Source organism: Macrobrachium nipponense, chromosome 31 (genome assembly GCF_015104395.2).
Source record: "Macrobrachium nipponense isolate FS-2020 chromosome 31, ASM1510439v2, whole genome shotgun sequence".
Taxonomy (NCBI): Eukaryota; Metazoa; Arthropoda; class Malacostraca; order Decapoda; family Palaemonidae; genus Macrobrachium; species Macrobrachium nipponense.
This window is the reverse complement of record NC_061093.1, coordinates 42,627,434-42,645,649: the sequence shown is the minus strand read 5'-3', so window position 1 is coordinate 42,645,649 and position 18,216 is coordinate 42,627,434. Positions and strand designations below refer to the sequence as shown.

At 38.4% G+C, this 18,216-nt stretch overlaps 1 protein-coding gene across 4 annotated transcripts in view; it reads right to left on the bottom strand.

The window, feature by feature from the left end:
* LOC135206917 (laminin subunit alpha-like) overlaps window positions 1-18,216 on the bottom strand; it is an 82,416-nt gene that overhangs the window by 56,957 nt on the left and 7,243 nt on the right. For all 4 annotated transcript variants that reach the window (XM_064238408.1, XM_064238409.1, XM_064238410.1 and 1 more), the window contains exons 2-12: window positions 17,827-17,973; window positions 10,243-10,370; window positions 9,449-9,557; window positions 8,516-8,686; window positions 7,712-7,925; window positions 5,511-6,134; window positions 4,412-4,819; window positions 3,288-3,798; window positions 2,615-2,819; window positions 1,958-2,098; window positions 1,020-1,232 (exon numbers count right to left, since the gene is read on the bottom strand). In XM_064238408.1, coding sequence (XP_064094478.1) covers window positions 1,020-1,232; window positions 1,958-2,098; window positions 2,615-2,819; window positions 3,288-3,798; window positions 4,412-4,819; window positions 5,511-6,134; window positions 7,712-7,925; window positions 8,516-8,686; window positions 9,449-9,557; window positions 10,243-10,370; window positions 17,827-17,973 — 2,871 coding nt within the window. The remainder of the gene's footprint in view (window positions 1-1,019; window positions 1,233-1,957; window positions 2,099-2,614; window positions 2,820-3,287; window positions 3,799-4,411; window positions 4,820-5,510; window positions 6,135-7,711; window positions 7,926-8,515; window positions 8,687-9,448; window positions 9,558-10,242; window positions 10,371-17,826; window positions 17,974-18,216) is intronic.

The following is an 18,216-nucleotide window of genomic DNA, read 5'->3' as shown; positions in this document are numbered from 1 at the left end:
ATTTTATTTATCCCTTCTCCTTATACCTTCCTTTCGCCCCCCCCTATTCCCCTTCAATAACCTAGACTTCCTTCCAGTTGACCCCTCTGGGGTTTAAATCGGTTGCAACCGACCCCCCATCCATCCTACCCCACCCCTATTCATTCATTCATTCAAGCACTGGAACATATGAGGTCATTCAGCGCTAAACTGGAAATTTACAGTAACAGGTTTGAAAGGTGTAAAAGGAGGAAAACCTCAAAGCAGTTGCACTAGGAATCAAGTGTTAGGGGACGGTGGACAGTAAGATGAAGAAAGAAAATATGAAAGGAGGTACAGTAAAAGGAACGAAAGACGTTGCAGCTAGGGGCCGAAGGCACGCTGCAAAGAACCTTAAGTAATGCCTACAGTGCACCGCATGAGGTCCACTGATGGAATTACCCCCTTACGGAGCCTGGTTAGTAAGGCAAAATATAACGAAGTCATGCTCTGTGGCCCTTTTTCAGTGAGGATTTTAATGTTCCAAGTCAGAGAATCAACAACAAAAGAAGTTATATTATCAAATGTTTGAGTTTCAAACATTCCTAACATAGAAAACAAGAATATACTATGACAGTCTCCAGTAAATATGCAGACATTCGCTATTGGTTTATTCATAATATGATGAAAATTTTTCCAGGAAGAAACAGTTTTATTGAGATTTTGATGGTAGATTTTGAAAAGGATAATTCATTTACTTTTCTGTTACGTTTAAACATAGTAGTCTACTCGCTCGCACTCTTAACATGAACAAAGTAATGTTGTAGTACTATAAGGTATAATTTCAACATTTCACCAAATTCCCACAAGCACTCAGGTGACATCTATGGAGTAATACCAGGATTCTGGTGGTTAGATAAATGTCACCTGATCAAAACTACCATGTACAGAGGAGTAAAGAGTAACGAATACTGCATAGGAAATTACCTTGGAAAACTTCAAATCATTTTCTTTAACTTTTGCGGTAATATTCAAGTCTAGTCTTTTCGTTGAATACTCACCTCTTCGTCATCATATAGATCAACAGCCTCCCGTTCATTTCCGGCCTTGCGATAGCCAGCCGAACCATAGATGTAACTGTGCTCGTAGATGTCAGGGTATGTGTAGTGCACACACATCTGACTCTCGTCTTGGCCTAGAGCACAAGGGACTGTCACGTTCTCGGACAAGATTGCTCCTTCATAGTATGCAAGAGGCAGCAATACGAAGTAATCCTGAAAGAAGGGTTAGATGTTAAATATTTTTAAAAAATTCTTTCGAGGTCGAACACAAAAGAGAAATTACAAAACAGAAACAATGAAGCATGGGGTGCACAGATGGAAGGCATGTGAGGCAAATGTATCAATTACCATCAAATCAGTCGATTGGTAAACTATAGAATCTTCGTCAACTCTTCAATCCTAAATCCTCTTTTCGTACCTTCAAATAACTTACTATATCAAACAGTAATTAATTTCCTTTTATCTTCACTAAAAGTAGACTTTCAATCAGCCATGTACATCCAGTTATATCTCATTTAAACCCTTTCTGCAGCTAATATTTCAATTCGTCATTGACAGTTATAGTACAACTCCATAAAAAGACCAGTTATATCTCATTTAACCCTTTCTGCACCTAAAATTTTCATTCGTCATTGAAAGTTACAGTATATCTCCATAATGAGACCAGTTATATCTTATTTAACCCTTTCTGCGCCTAATATTTTCATTCGCTATTGGAAGTTACAGTACAACTCCATGATGTGACCAGTTATATCTCATTTAACCCTTCCTGTACCTAATATTTTCATTCGTCATTGATAGTTACAGTACAACTCCATAATGAGACCAGGGCCCTTACAAATCTATATCTCATTGCTATGAAGATTACTGGATGACGAAGTCATCTGGAAAGATATTTACACTGATATGACAGGGCGCGAACACTTTGGAGAACTTACCAAAAAGAGGTTCTTGTCATTGACGATAGCGATAGACCATCGGCCAGGATTCATCACGAGAGGGACAGGGAAATCGCCGGGAACAGTGACAACCGTCATGAGCTTCGGCTCAGACGTCGATCTGAAGTGAACGTCAACTTCCTGAAATGAAAAGGATACACGATTTTGGTTTAAGGAAGAAGAAGAAGAGGGAGACCAAGAAAGAGATGGAAGGACTGTGTGAGAGGAGACTTACATGAGAAGGGAATTGATGAGGCAGAAGTGCAGGATAGAAATAAGATGGAAACGGCTCATCCGAAACGGCGACCCCATTTGAAAAATGGGAACCAGCTGGGAAGAAGAAGAATACATACTAAGCTTCATCTCACAGAGGTTTCGTTTAATGATAAGATTCTCCGTTGATGGACAGTGATTTGAATCATTTGAAAGTTGACAAAATGTTAGCAATGAGAACAACATGCTATATTTTATCTAAATACAAAGACTAAAGCGCCCAGTAACGAAACGCCCTTTTTAACCCAATCCAGAACAAAAGAAAAAGACAAATGAAAACAGGCTAAAGCAACACCACGAAGGAAGAGATAAACCTGATTTATCGAAGGGAATACAGAAGCAGAAAGATGATTTCAAAGCAGGACAATATGTATGTTCCATTACCTGTTGTGAATCCAATGGGTCGTCTGGAGTAATAATGATCTTGCCAACAACAGTATGCTTGTTAGGGTTATGGTATGACATCACCATGCGGTACAGTGACGGCTTCTCTATGTAAACGTCGTTGATAATTTCCTTTTGAATTTCAGAAAAGACTGCATAACCTCTCCACGAATAATTTGGATAGACATCTTCATCATAACCGAATCTAAAACGAGAAAAACGCGTGTAAAATACTTTAAATGAAAGGCACACACGCACACACACACACACATATATATTATTATTATAGATATATTATATATATATATATATATATAGATATTATATATATATATATAAATATATATATATATAAAATTTAAATTAATATATATATATATATATATATATATATAGATATATATATATATATAATTCCAAGATTCTACGAGAATAATGATTAGACTGTAATTTTCCTTAGTTTTCTAGTTTATAAGAAATCATTTGAGGTTTCAATGAATGTTCCACTAATTAACAGCATTTTTTTTTTGTCTTACATTCTGAAATGTAGTTGGTCAACTGTAAAGTTTATACATTTACAGTTTGCTTTGACTTCTTCGTTAAAACTCCTGAGCAATCACTACGAGCAAAGAACCATTGATATCATACCTTACCGCGAGAACCATTATCATACCTTACTGCTGTATTCTGTGGGGTGCGTCCTTCCTCCGCTTCGTATTTCAGTTGGTAGAAGGTTGGGAAATAGTGAAGCTGAAGCGGCTCATCACAGTGTTGGCCAGTGACACGAGGACGGCACCGACACTGGCCCGTTTCCTTGTCGCACGTGTTGTCCACAGAGCCGCCTAAATTGCACCCACAGCTAGTGCATCCGAACATGTTATCGTCCCGTAGGTTGTAGGTGCCATCTCTGCATTCATTGCACCTGCGGGAACGAACTCCTGGTTTGCAGAAACACTGGCCACTCTTCTGCTCGCAAGATGACATTCCCCCTACCGTGCCAGAGGTGTCGCATTTACACTCCTCGCATCCTTCTGGGTTGTCCTGTCGTAGATTCCAGAACAGAGGACGGCAAGTGTCACAAATCCTTCCTGTCACGCGCCCTTTGCACTCGCAGAGCTCTCCTTCCGGAGCATTGCCACACCCAGCGAAGGTCTCTAACACTCCAGCTGGGTTGCAGTTACATTCTGAAAGTGGATAAAAGCAGAACGTCGTTAAAATTCTGACACCCTTCAATGGCGGTGGAATATCCTAACCAAAGAGCTATATTTTAAACATAAAACGTTACAGAATACAAGAGTAAATAAATGTCTTAATATCATGAGTGTGAAGTACGACACTCAGATGGCTCTACTTTGTAAGAGTTGTTAAATATTGTGTTATTATGAAGTCATTTTGTAAGAAAGTTGGTAATTGTCTGAATTAAAGCCTCAAAACCTGAATTTTCAGAGATTGTTTTAGATATAAAGTACATTGAACTTAAAGACAAAATTGTTTTACATGTACGGGTAGCTTTTAAGATCAGCTTACATTAAGAAAGCACACTGCTCAAACTGGTCTTGCATATCTTACGACTGAATGGACTGGGTAACCTATAATAATGCCTTTACTTGACCCAGACGAAAGGGCTAAGAATTCAAAGTGGAATGAAAGCTTTTTAAATAAAAAAAGGATGCAATACTAGAATAAGGAAAAAACTAGAGCTCGATGGCAGTTATACAGAAAGACTCTGAAGTCTAAAGCTCGGTGGCAGTGATACAGAAAGACTCTCAAATTTCGAAAATGCGAAAGACAGGTTACCTTCACACAGAGGGAAGTTATAGAACCCCTCGAAGCACTTATCGCAATGGACTCCGCTGTAATTCGGTTTGCACTTGCACTTGCCATCTTTGTCACAGGAAATACCTATGCTTCCTGCAGAGTCACAAGCGCATTTAATGCAGTCGGGGAAGTTGTAGTACCCAGAGCTACACTGGTCACAAGCGCGCCCAGAGAAGCCGGTCAGGCAGGCGCAGTCTCCAGACGCATCGCAGACAGTCGAGGCGGATCCTCTTTCGTGGCAGCCACAGATCTGGATGTAGGGGTAACCCCAGAAACCTGGAGCATTGCTGTCACAACGCGACCCACTGAAACCTTCCAGGCACAGACATTCCCCGGTGCTTTTGTCACAGATCTCTGGCTGGGTTCCCTGGGCATCACAGTTACAAACTGAAAAGGAGTGCAGTTAAGTATATCTTAGTTTTACCAGACCACTGAGCTGATTAACAGCTCTGCTGGGGCTGGCCCGAAGGATTAGATATTTTTACGTGGCTAGGAACCAATTGGTCACCTAGCAACGGGACATACAGCTTATTGTGGGATCCGAACCACACTGTATCGAGAAAAGAATTTCTATCACCAGAAATAAATTCCTCTGATTCCGCGTTGGACGAGCCGGGATTCGAACTTCGGACCACCGGATTGGCAGCCGAGAGCGAAAACCACTCGTCCAGCGAGGAACTTGGAAAGAAGTAAGATTTATATAGTCAATCCAGAGCATTTCATCAGTATTCACTAAATCTAAATCATTATACAATGAGTAATAAGTCTGCCTGCTGTACATCGGATTCCTTCTTGTCATTATGTATTGAATTGAACTGAATATGGAATTTAGGCCAAAGGCCAGGCACTGGGACCTATGAGGCCATTCAGCGCTGAAACGGAAACTGATAGTGAAAGGGTTGAAAGGTGTAACAGGAGAACCTCAAAGCAGTTGCACTATAAAGCAATTGTTACGAGAGGGTGGACAGTAAGATAGAAGAAAGAGAATATGAAAGGAGGTACAGTAAAAAGGAATGAAAGTAATTGTAGTTAGGGGCCGAAGGGAATTTTGCTTTCATAAAGGATATACTACACTTACATGCGCATGTCGGGTGGTCAAAATAGCCATGGGCGCATCTATCACATTTACGTCCTCCGAACTTGTTGACGCAGCCGCACTGGCCAGTCTCTATGTCACAGGTGCTGTTGTCCAGGGTGCCGATCTCGCTGCAGTCACAGGGCAAGCACTCGGGGAAGTTGTAGTAACCCGGGGCACACTCGTCACAGTTCAGACCCTGGTAGTTCTCCTTGCATGGGCACTGACCACCCCCAACTTCGCAGACGCCGCCGATCGTTCCGTTCTTGTGGCAGTCGCAGGGCTTGCAGTCGGGGTAGTCGTAGTAGCCGTCGTTGCACTCCCTGCAGTAGGGCGGAAGGAATTCCGGTCGACACTGGCACTGCCCCGTGCCGTCTTCGCAGTTTCCGGTGGAGTAGAAGACGTTGCAGTCACAAGGCTGGCAGACATCCGTGTCGTTGAGTTCTTTCCCATAGGGTCTGTAGTAGCCGTCCATACATTCGTTGCAGTTGATTCCTTTGGTGTTATGCCGGCAGTTCTGACAAACTCCTCCTCCTTCGTAGTTGCCGAAGATGTCGATGGAGAGGTTCTTCTCGTCGACCTCTTCATCGTAGAGACATTCGTTCGTGTGGCCGAAGCAGTTGCACGCTGGAACACAGGAAGATGTCGAGAATAGTGACATGATTCAATTTATTTCTTGTAAGTTGTATTACAAAATATAGCTAAGGCGTTACCTCGCGGACATTATTGGAATACGTCTAATCCGAAACGAAATTCCATTTCATATTCGCCAGTTTTCATATATATCATTCAACTATTCGCTTTTTCACCATTGCAAAATTGTCCCTTCCTATATAAATACATGCATACGTACTTGCACGCATACATACTTATATATCTATATATAAATACATGTGTGTGTGTAAGCTTCATAATAAAAGAAATTTTCTCTCAAACTAAAATAGCATTCACTTAAGGTATACTGTGATGCTTGTGAGTATTTTGTAAATGTCCTCGTTAAAAGTTGATACTGAACAATTTACGAAAAATGCAAAGATTATCCATACATTTTAGGCCATGGACAGTTTCTAGCAAACTTTTATTAAATTTTTGTTTAATTGATGACATCCGCAGAATAAAAAACTATTCAGTTCAGTCATGAATGATAAATTGCACACTCTACTGGCTTCCCAGTTATGCACATTATTGCAGAATTGTACGTGCTGTATTTACAGGTGGTTGCTTATACATGCGTGTACCAGGCCAGTGCAAATCAAACAATATGTACGTAAACTTCATATTCAGACGATTTCAGTGACAGAAATATCGAGAGAAATTGAGCTGTAATATACGGTATTAACTATAAGTCAGATTTGGGCTCTTATCAATGACGATTACTCTTAATATAATAAATTCATACTTTAAATATCGTAAAGGCAGTTGTCCATGAGCATGCATCACGTTGCAAGATTTGAAATCAATTAAATTAGATCTATCTATAGTAGTGCAGAGTAAAAATGATGCTCGTTCGTCGTGGTAATATCATACAAACAGGAGCAATAAAATTTCGATCCTGATAATAACGTAGGATACTTAATACAAAGTGTGATGCATGACTGGCAGATTCTAAAAGCGAGTTCATAAGATATCGTAACACAGGCCTGTACCGAGGTGGGGGGGGTGGGGGGGGCGGGGGGGGGGGTCGATGCTCAACGACCCACCCCCACCCCCCCCTAAAAATTTCTGGAAGTTTTATCTTCTGTGGCTATCCTTTTCATTGACCTGTACTCACAAAGTAATAAATAACAATCTTTTGGTTTGATTTTTTTTTGGCAAGTCTTTTTTTAATAAATTTTCTGATTAAACTTTAACATCATTCTTTAGTAGTAGGACATACAAGAGTGATAATGGGAATATGATATAGGCTACCATATTTGTAAGTGATTTTAAGTAAAATTCTGTTAACCAAAGTCAGTACTTTGAATAACATCTAATCGGATAGGAGGGCATAGACCGCATACCCATTTTTTTTCTCTTAATACAACTAAAAAAACATTTTCAAGTATGTCATCTTGCATATACCTATATATGCAATGACGGTCCAGTTTTGGAAAAGACGAACCCCCACCCCTCCCCCCTGCAACAAAAAACTCTTTGTACGGGTCTGTAACACTGATCTTGAGGGTCGCAGATCAAAGTCTCAACTGAATTGAACTGATACTTACGTTCGCAAACAAAGCCGACGTGGTAACCGGCAGGTCTCCACTTCTTCTGGATGAACCCAGGGCAGCATCTTTCGCACTGGGAGCCACACGTGTTGTGCTGACATCTGCACTTCAGTTTGTAGAGGTCGTCCGGATCAGTCAGGTCACACACGTCTGCGTGGCCGTTGCAGACGCAGCGTCCTCCGATGCTGATGTCTTTGATGGAGTAGAAATACTGAAATGGACAATGTTTACATATGTACAAAATGGACGGCCACATTGTTGGATGAATTTTCCGGTATAAATGAAACTGAAAAAATGGTCCTCATGTGCGACTCTTCATGTATGCATAGCCACACATAAATTATATATATATATATATATATATATATATATATATATATATATATATATATATATATATATAGTGAATTCTGTTAGTCACTTACTATATTCTCCAACATGTAATTTTAACATGTTAATTTTTTTTCTTTTCATTCAGTCTTTTATATAAAGTTATATCATGAAATGTTAATGAAAATCCAACGTCAAGCAGATAATTATTATATAAACTATGAGTTGACAAATTTATATTTTATTATATTTATTTTTTGACTAAAGTTTAGTGAATCGTTAATTTGTACCAGATGGGGCTCTAATGGATGACATGTGATAACTTTTAGAAGAATTAAGTATTTTAATCTTTTGTTTCGCGAAATTTTCACGAAACCTTCATACTTCAGAAAATGGTATCTAGGTATTGCGCCATGAAATCCAGCGCAACAACCTACATTCTAGCAAGAAAATCTCACAGTTTTATCTTACCCTTCTGGTCACGGTAGGGTCTGCTCTTTCAACTGACATAAGGTGACCGAGGAATGTCTTTGTGCGCAGCAGACGCAGACGAACGTTTGTTGCACGAGTAAATTGTTGCAGGGTTGTCGAGTTGAAGAAACTGTTGGCACTCGGTCTGTTATTCAGAAGCTGAACAACAATCTGAAAAAGCACACGTCATTGTCAATGTCATTTTAACGCGCCTCATTCGTACGACATTCAACACCCAGTGATCCTGGTGAAACCTAGCTGAGGCCAATTCTATAATGTGACCTCTTTCTCACAGTGGGAACTAGCTCATAGTACTAATGACATTAACGTGAAAACAAATCATTATAATGGCTTCCCAAATATTCCAAGGACATTCATAACATTTGCACATATCTCGACATTTGGTTCAACTGCTCTCCTAATACTTGCAACGACTAATTTTAGTACTAGCCTCTGAGCTCTCTAGGTAAGGGCAGAGCACAACAACTTGAAGCCTCTCATACAAGACTCTTTCATAAGCGGGAAAAGTCAGAACTTTATCCGCTGCTTCTCCACTTCTGTCATCACAGCAAACAAAGTTCGCCGATCAAAGCTCGACCGTGTGGACGGGCCTTAAGGCTACAACTTCAAAGGGCAGACTTTTGAGAAAAGTGTGGTAAATCACCACACAACATTTGAAAAATGTATGATCTACATTTGTCCAGAACCACAAATTTTTTATTTTATTTTTTTATTTTAGAAATGCATGACATTGTACCTCTCCTTCCAAGACACCGATCTATGAGAATATGCAGTGACTTACATTTCCTCATTCCAAAGGGACAATATCTGAGAAACATGTGATGACTTATCTCCCAGCAGCATCTGAGAAATATTTGGTGACTTAACTCTCCTTCCATGGGCAAAGCTTATGAGAAATGTGTGATGGCTTACCTCTCCCCCCTCCAGGGGAACAACTTTTGAGAAATGCGTGATGCAGTTGACGTCGTCATCCTCCTGGATGGGCTTCAGACTTTCCTTTCCAAAGAAGGATTCACACTCGCTGAAATGAGACGCATGATTGTGAGACCGTCAGTTTCAGCCATTACTATAATATATATGCTAAGCTTGTTCATATTACTAATATAGGTTACACAAGTAGAGGCTGAGTTAGAGAGAGAAAGAGAGAGTTTATCATTGTCATTCTGAGTTTTCCCGAACGGCGCCGGGTTGGTCAGCTAGTTCATATATAAATAAACCATGTACTCTATAAAGCTGGATTACTGTACAGAGCCCAATTTCTGAGTTTTCCCGAGCAGCGCCAGGTTGGTCAGCTATGGTAGATTCACATCAACCGTGCATTTGATGTCTAGGCCAGTTCCTTACGACACTCCTGATTGGCTGTTGATAAGGCAATCTCTCAGCATCTCGTGAGAGTTCATGTAGGCAGGATGTATGTTCCACCTTTCCTGAAAGACATATCCCTCAGGAGAGATGGAACATACATCCTGCCTATGTGAACTCTCTCGAGAGACTGAGAGTTTCCAGACCTGTCACTGGCTTATCAACAGCCAATCAGGAGCGTCGTAGACATCAAATGGCCTAGACATGAAATGCACGGCTGATGTGAATCTGCTCTATAAATAAACCATGAACTCTATAAAGCTGGATTCCTTTCACCCTGCAAAATTTAATTACAATTTTCTCATAAGCAGGATATCTGGGCCAAAAGAAGGATAGCTACTTACGCCAGATTTCCAGCGTAGTACTGCCATGGCGTGTAGGTTTCTCCATTATCTGTCGATCGCTCTAGAGCCCAGACGCCAGGACGGGGAGAGTTACCCATTTTTATCACGATGTAAGCAACTTGGAAAAGCTGTCAAATAAGAAGTAATGAAAACATGTCAAGATTATTTACTACCTATTGGTAAAATCTATTCTGTAATCGTATGCACACACTAATATATGTATATATATATATATATATATATATATATATATATATATATATATATATGTATGTATATATTTATGTATATCATACATTCATACATATTTAACATATATATTTAACATATATATATATATATATATATATATATATATATATATATATATATATATATAGATGCCCCAATCTTCCAGTATATATATATATATATATATATATATATATATATATATATATATATATATGTGTGTGTGTGTGTGTGTGTGTGTGTGTGTGTGTGTATAATAGACAGATATTGAGATACATAGATAAGATATTTAGATACAGTTAACTACACGGATTTTGAAAGACAAAAATTACCACAGAACTTTGACGGGGTGGGAAACAAAATAATTAAATTTTTCAGCATAAATGAATTGAAGATCCCGTGATCAGGGAAAGACAAACGAGTTGTTCGAAAACATTTGAATTCAGATAATGTCAATATGCATCAATATAGTTATAGAATTCCTACTTTATTATTATTACTGTTTCGAAGAAAGTAAATGATCTCAAGAAACTCGTCAAGCATTTAATCAGACCATCCACTGTTTTACAACAGTCTATATCATTAGCTTTTATTTGGAAATTGCTAATCAGTGACCTAAGCTATTCTGTTGTTATTTCTTTATTTGTTTCTTCCTCTCTCACAGATCTATACTGTCTTCCTTATTGTTTTATTTTTTTATTGTCTGGATTCTGCGAGAGCAAGAGGATTTGTCTTCCTGCAAATAAATAAAAAATCTAGTTTTCCTCAAGTTTGTGGCATTGTAATTAGAATTTTAAGATCTGGGCCAAAAGCCAAGCGTTGGAACCTATAAGGTCATTCAGCGTTGGAAGCGAAACAGAGTTAAATGGTTTGAAAAGAGTAACAGGAGGAAAACCTAGCGGTTGAACTGTGAAACAAATGTTAGGAGAGGGTGGAAAGCAAGATGGAAAAAAGAGAATATGAACGGAGGTACAGTAAAAAGGGATGAGAGGGTTTGCAATAAGGGGCCGAAGCAACGCAGCCGAGAACCTTATGTAATGCCTACAGTGCACTGCATGAGATGCACTGACCGCATTACCCCGCTATGGTGCTCAAGTTTGTGGATCCCCTATAAAAAGTATGTATATGAAAAAAGTCAAGCGTGTATGAGTGACAAATACACACACACACTTATGTATATATATATATATATAATTTGGGCTGTAACTGAAGAAACAGACTGAGGAACAAATAGGACAGTGGGTAGCCAGGGCACACTCTGTCCAGCACTACATATGTGTGTGTATATATATATATATATGATATATATATATATAGATATATATATATATATAAAAGAATATATCTATATATATAATAATTATATATATATGATATATCTATTATATATATATATTTATATATATATATATATAATATTATATATATATATATGTATATATATATATATTATATATACATATACTATAGATATATTTATAATATATGTATTTGGTGTATGCGAGTGAGTATGTATGAGGAGGACTAGACCGAGGGAGAAAAAGGGCAGCAGTGGGTAGTAGTGGGTGGAAAGAGCGCGCCCTCTCACAGTCATGGGTTATGATACCCCCTTTCCTGACAGCTGTTCGTAAATGCCCGTCCTGTAACTCGACACTCGTCTGGCAAGTAATGAGCAAATGTGTGACCTCACTGCCCACCATCATGGGAAGAAGATGAAGAAGAAGAAAAGACAGAAAAAGAAGAAGCACAAACCATTGTGGGAATGACTGCTCCACGTTACATTATCGTCGACGATAACTTCTTCTGCAGTAACTGACGATAGACTTGTATCTTTCAGTACTGTTCTGCGAGTTATATTTCTTCATACCGTACGTATGTATATTATGCTTGCGGGTCACATGTCAAAATGTATGCGTCTTACAAAATATTTTTGTAAGATTTTTTTTTTTTTACAAAATATTTTTTGTAAGATGCCTTACAAAATATATTTTGTATGATGTGTGTCTTACAAAATATTTTTTGTAAGATGTGTCTTTTTTTTTACAAAATATTCTTTGTAAGATGCCTTACAAAATATATTTTGTATGATGTCTTACAAACATTTTTTGAAAGATGTGTCTTACAAAATATCTTTTGTAAGATGTCTTACAAAATATTTTTTTCGGTTATGTGAATACTTTCTTATGTTGGTGTCTGTATGTAATAGCAATTTAAGACACTTTTACGTGGCTACAAAAGGTATTTTCATATTAGTTTGCTCAGTCTTTCAGTATATAGATATATATATATATATATATATTATATATATATAGTATATATATACACGATATACATTATATACTTGTATTAGCTTCAATTACATTTATTCTACTTTCTTTCTAAAACTCATAACTTTTTAAAAATGCAGTACTTGTGCTCACCTCATATGCTCTCCCTCACTCACCCAACAACCAGTAAATGTGTGAGTGCCGAGGTTGTTTAGAATTATTACCCCAAAAAAACAACAGAAAACAGTTTACCTAAACTACAGGGCCTAGAAAGAGAGAGAGAGAGAGAGAGAGAGAGAGAGAGAGAGAGAGAGAGAGAGAGAGAGAGAGAGAGACTTTTGTCTGCACGGAAGATTAGATTTCAGGGCTAAGAAAAACATGGGATGACGTTCGTACAAAAATGTACAACCGTCACTCTTAGTATGCAGCATATTTCTATACATTCATCACTTACGAAAAATCTTCATTTAATCATTAGGGTGTCACTACTTTTCTTAGTAATTTTTTTTTTCAGTTATCTTTCCGGCAGTGCAGTTTTTTTTTTTTTTTTTTTTTTTTTCTTTACCAAGCTAGTTTTGGCGGTCCATTATATTTTCTGATTAGTAGTACAGGAACTCGCTCGTTTTCTGTAGGAACTCTCTCGTTTTCTGTAGGAACTCGTTCGTTTTCTGTTTCCCATTTAAACCAATCAGTTCCAGGATACTGGAGATTCGCAAGAGAGCTGGATTGAGCGTTGGTGACCAATGTGGTTATGATGGCGGTTTAATATGAAATCAAACTGGTAGTTGCAATAGACTACGAGAGAAGACCCTCTTGACCGTTTGTTTAATCGCTAATTTCATTATCAAATAACGTGCACATTGCAAAAAAATTTGTTACGAATAATATAAGCTCATGTCTTAACCTTAAAATGTTCGTTGTTATTTATGTCTGCATACCTAGGGGTTTCATTGCGGTCTGTGATTTTATTTCATTTGAAATTTATATACAAATAACCGTATTCTTAACAATTCTCTTAACAATATATCCAGATTTAGTAATGTGCTACGAGTTGCCTGAGCAGTTAATGCACAGTGTTAGTTATGCATCTTGTGTGCATTCAACCAAAAACTCCTTAAGAATTATATAAACATCGAAATTGGATACAGGCCTCAACTGAAGTACATGCACATTTATTTAGAAAAAAATAAAAAAAAAAAAACAAGTACTAATTATGCTCGCGTTGTGCTTCACTTCGTCATAATATGCGTTTTCTTAAGCAATGACCTTTTCCTTACTTGTTCTAAGACCAACACAGGGTGCAGCTGTACAGGATACACTCAACCAGCGCAATCCATAAAATTACAGACTTGACCAGTGTTCATAAATGATAAAACTGAACTTCAACTCAAAAAGTCTGTTTTTACCTACTATAACTTTTTTTTCTTGGTTTTACCAGGATTTGCATTTTACCGTGATCACAGTTTTAAATAACTGGCAGAACATATTATGACTGTAATCAATGACCCAGAGCTGTTCTAGAAATTATACGATCGGGGATCAGAGATCCAATTTTCGCTTACTCGGGGAGTATGCCTACAAACTACTTTGTTGTTTTGTTTTGAAGGGGGGGGGAGGAAAGTCTATGGAAGCGCCTTAAAAAGGTCTAAAAGAAAAATTATATCTAATAAAATAAAGCATATTCATTTTAATTTTCGTTGGTGAAACAAGGCTCTATTTGACTGTAGATTTTAGCACATTTTAATTTACGTTAAAAGTTAGGAATATAATGTTTACAACTTAACCGTTAGGGGAAAATCTTGCAAGCGTCCCAAGTAAGCTGGAGGTTGGATCACACCTTGATCTACCAAATCTTCTATTGACAATTAAAAAAAGAGTTTTTGTTACATCAGCATTATTCCCTGTAACCTACTACAGTCAGAATCGATTCCCATTCCTTTTACTTAAATGGGAAAGATTAGAACAAGTCGACAGGATGAACGAGAGGATCAGAGTCAGTCGACGGGATGAATCTGACGAACAGAGCCAGAGTCAGTCAACGGGATGAATGAGAGGATCCAGGCCAGATTCAGTCCGAGACCGGGATGAATGAGAGTATCTATCCAGAGTCAGTCCGACAGGATGAATGAGAGGATCAGCGCCGAGTCATTCACGGATGAATGAGAGGATCAGAGTCAGTCGACGGGATGAATGAGAGGATCAGAGTCAGTCGACAGGATGAATGAGAGGATCAGAGTCAGTCGACAGGATGAATGAGAGGATCAGAGTCAGTCGACGGGATGAATCAGAGGATCAGAGCCAGAGTCAGTCGACGGGATGAATGAGAGGATCAGCGCTAGTCGACAGGATGAATGAGAGGAAGAATACAGAATTGTTGAGCCCTTTGCTTCCAAACTTCCAAGGTTACAGTGAATGAAAAATACAAAAATATCGATAATTACACGAACAAAGAATTGCGTTATAAAATTATTCTAGCTTATATTACAAGCTGTTTGTATGGTGTTTTTACGTTGCATGGAACCAGTGGTTGATCGGCAACGGGACCAACGGTTTTACGTGACTTCCGAACCACGTCGAGAGTGTACTTCTGTCACCAGAAATACATATCTCTCACTCCTTAATAGAATGCCCGAGAATCGAACTCGCGGTAAACGAGGTGGCACGCAAACACCATACCGACCACGCCAACGAGGCGCCTGCTTGTTACAAGCTCATTACAAACGAACTTGTTCCTATTCACTGATTTTACTCGGCAATCTCTTACTTATCTCGGGAAGAGAATCGTGACAAATAAAAGTATCGCAACAAATGACTTAACTCATTCAGGTAGCCTCCCAAACAACTGCATCAATTCGTAAGAGCGACGAAAGGTCAAGAGGTTAAAACAATAGAACGTGGCAGTGACTGTCACATTCAGTTCGGGAATATGGATTCTAACTACATTGTAGAATCGTTCTGAGTCTACAGAATTGCCTCAGCATGCGTTGTAGACATTAGGGGAGAGAGAGAGAGAGAGAGAGAGAGAGAGAGAGAGAGAGAGAGAGAGAGAGAGAGAGAGAGAAAGGATACAAAAGCCTAAATCTGACGCCCAAGAAAGGACAGGAGACACGTAATTCTCCAACTCCCACCAGCAATAACGCACACTTATTTTTAACACATCCTGAGAGAGAGAGAGAGAGAGAGAGAGAGAGCAAAAATCCTTACATCATTTAAAGCAGAAGTTCTTGATAATGACTATACGGCGTTTAAATAAGTCGCATAGGCCTACGAAAACTAACTGACAAGGAGAGAGAGAGAAAAAAAGGGAAGCATAAAATAAATGTCTCGAAAGATATGAATCTTAAAAAAAACAACTGAAAGAAAAACTGAAAAACGACTCTCTCTCTCTCTCTCTCTCTCTCTCTCTCTCTCTCTCTCTCTCTCTCTCAGGATATGTTGAAATCATATGCAAACAACAACAATTATGAAAAAAAGAGTTAAGGATAACATTGTACGGTGAGGAGGAGGAGGAGGAGGGGTAGAAAGGGACAATGTCTACCATATGTGCAGGGAAACATGGATGGTTAGTTGAGGGTAAACTGGTACAAAAGGGATACAGAAACACAAACGAGAGAGAGAGAGAGAGAGAGAGAGAGAGAGATTATCCTCTTGTCCGCCCCCTTCCGGTTCGAGGGCGGTTATTGATAAGATGTCCTTAGTCCCTGGAGAACTTGTAGTAGTGCAGCAGATAAGTAGAAAAATACTTCAGTTTGTGACACAAGGATGAAATTTAGCACAAGTGCTCATTTTAACATCATTTTAAAAAATCTGGGTGTACACGCAAAATTTAAATATGGCCGCCACTTTTCAAGATGGCCGTTAGTTGTTTCGATTTCTGACAATTTTGAGTAAATCATTGTTGAAATAAATGCATCAACCATTATTCAGATAATGTCTTCCTGGGTAGAAGAGTTAAGAAGAGATATCATCAAAGCACTTACTACTATATTTACAACTGTCATAAAGATGGCGGACAAAATGGCCGTCATGAAACATTTTGCTTGATAACTCTGCAACTAAGAAAACCAGAGCCATGAAATTTGTATCTGTCTACATTTATGAGGCCAGAGATTCTGTTTATAACATTTCTATTGGGCTATTATCAATATTATATCAATTGGTTATACTGGCAACTCCTAGTCGGGCTGGTATCTCCAACACCCCGTCAGGAAATGCTCATGACATGATCATGAAGCTTCATTACTATACTCTGTTTTTTTCCATCTGTCCATCCGCCTGTGGTGTTTGCGCTTGGTAACACTGCGTCACGGGCTTTAAATTTTATCCTATTTCGAATATTAACGGTGTAATTCGCATACAGTACATTATTAAAACACTTTTCAGTTGCAAATGTACACACAGATATCCTTTTATTTACCTAGAACTTACACATAGCGTAACTATTTAAAGCCCGGGACGCAGTGTTACCATGCGTGACCACCACAGGCGGATGGACAGATGGAAAAAAAACATAGCATAGGTTTCTCTACCTGGTTTTGGCACAGTGAAAAAACTATTCTACCTGCTGCACTAAATCAAGGACATAGTCACACAGCTAACCGTTGGAAGCACTTGAACATTTCATCCTTTATATAAAATGTATAAGTTAACCTCAGGCTCCTGCTGCTACTGCTAGTAATATTAGTACTACTAATTATACTTCCATCATTTATGCAATGACAGATTGGATTCATAGATTTTATTCCAGGGGGTTAGTGTCATCACAAAATTATGAATAGAAGATATCGGATAATGTAATTAAAGTTTATCACAGTTTAAGTTCGTAAAAATATCTGTAACTCACCGGAGTTATATGAAGACAGTATTTCAGAAAGGGTTTGGTAATAAAAGAATCCTACATGATAAAAACAGATCTAAATTAGTAAAACAGAACTTAATTCAATAGAGAAGGAATTACTAATTGCGCTTATTTGCTTGGCAGAAAGTAAACAATGAAATGAAGGTGATAAAATGTGTCCCGACTGGGCTAGGCATCAGATGCGCGGGTGATGTGAATCTACTATAGTCATTACTTAGGAGAACTTACCTGGCCCAAGTCGATGGTGAGGTTGACCTGGTTGTAATCCATTCCTCGGGATAGAGGCGGACTTTGCCACCATCTTTCAGATCCGTCGATGGCATATTCGGGCGGGTGGAATTTTTCAGGAACATTTGGGTCACAAACGTCACAAAACTGAAAAAGAAAAAAAAATTAAATTAAGTACATACAATGAACTGGAAGAAATCGACAATAATGTGAACGTTTGTGTTATATATAAACCGTGAATGTACAAAGTACTTGTTTGTTTGAACAACAAACCTCTACCAATTTTGTGAAAAACAACCGAATACTTCCTTTTTTTTCATTCACTTACACAATTACAATATGGAACATTTTTTTATTCATTTGCGTTTATCAACATGGTGAAGGCAATTC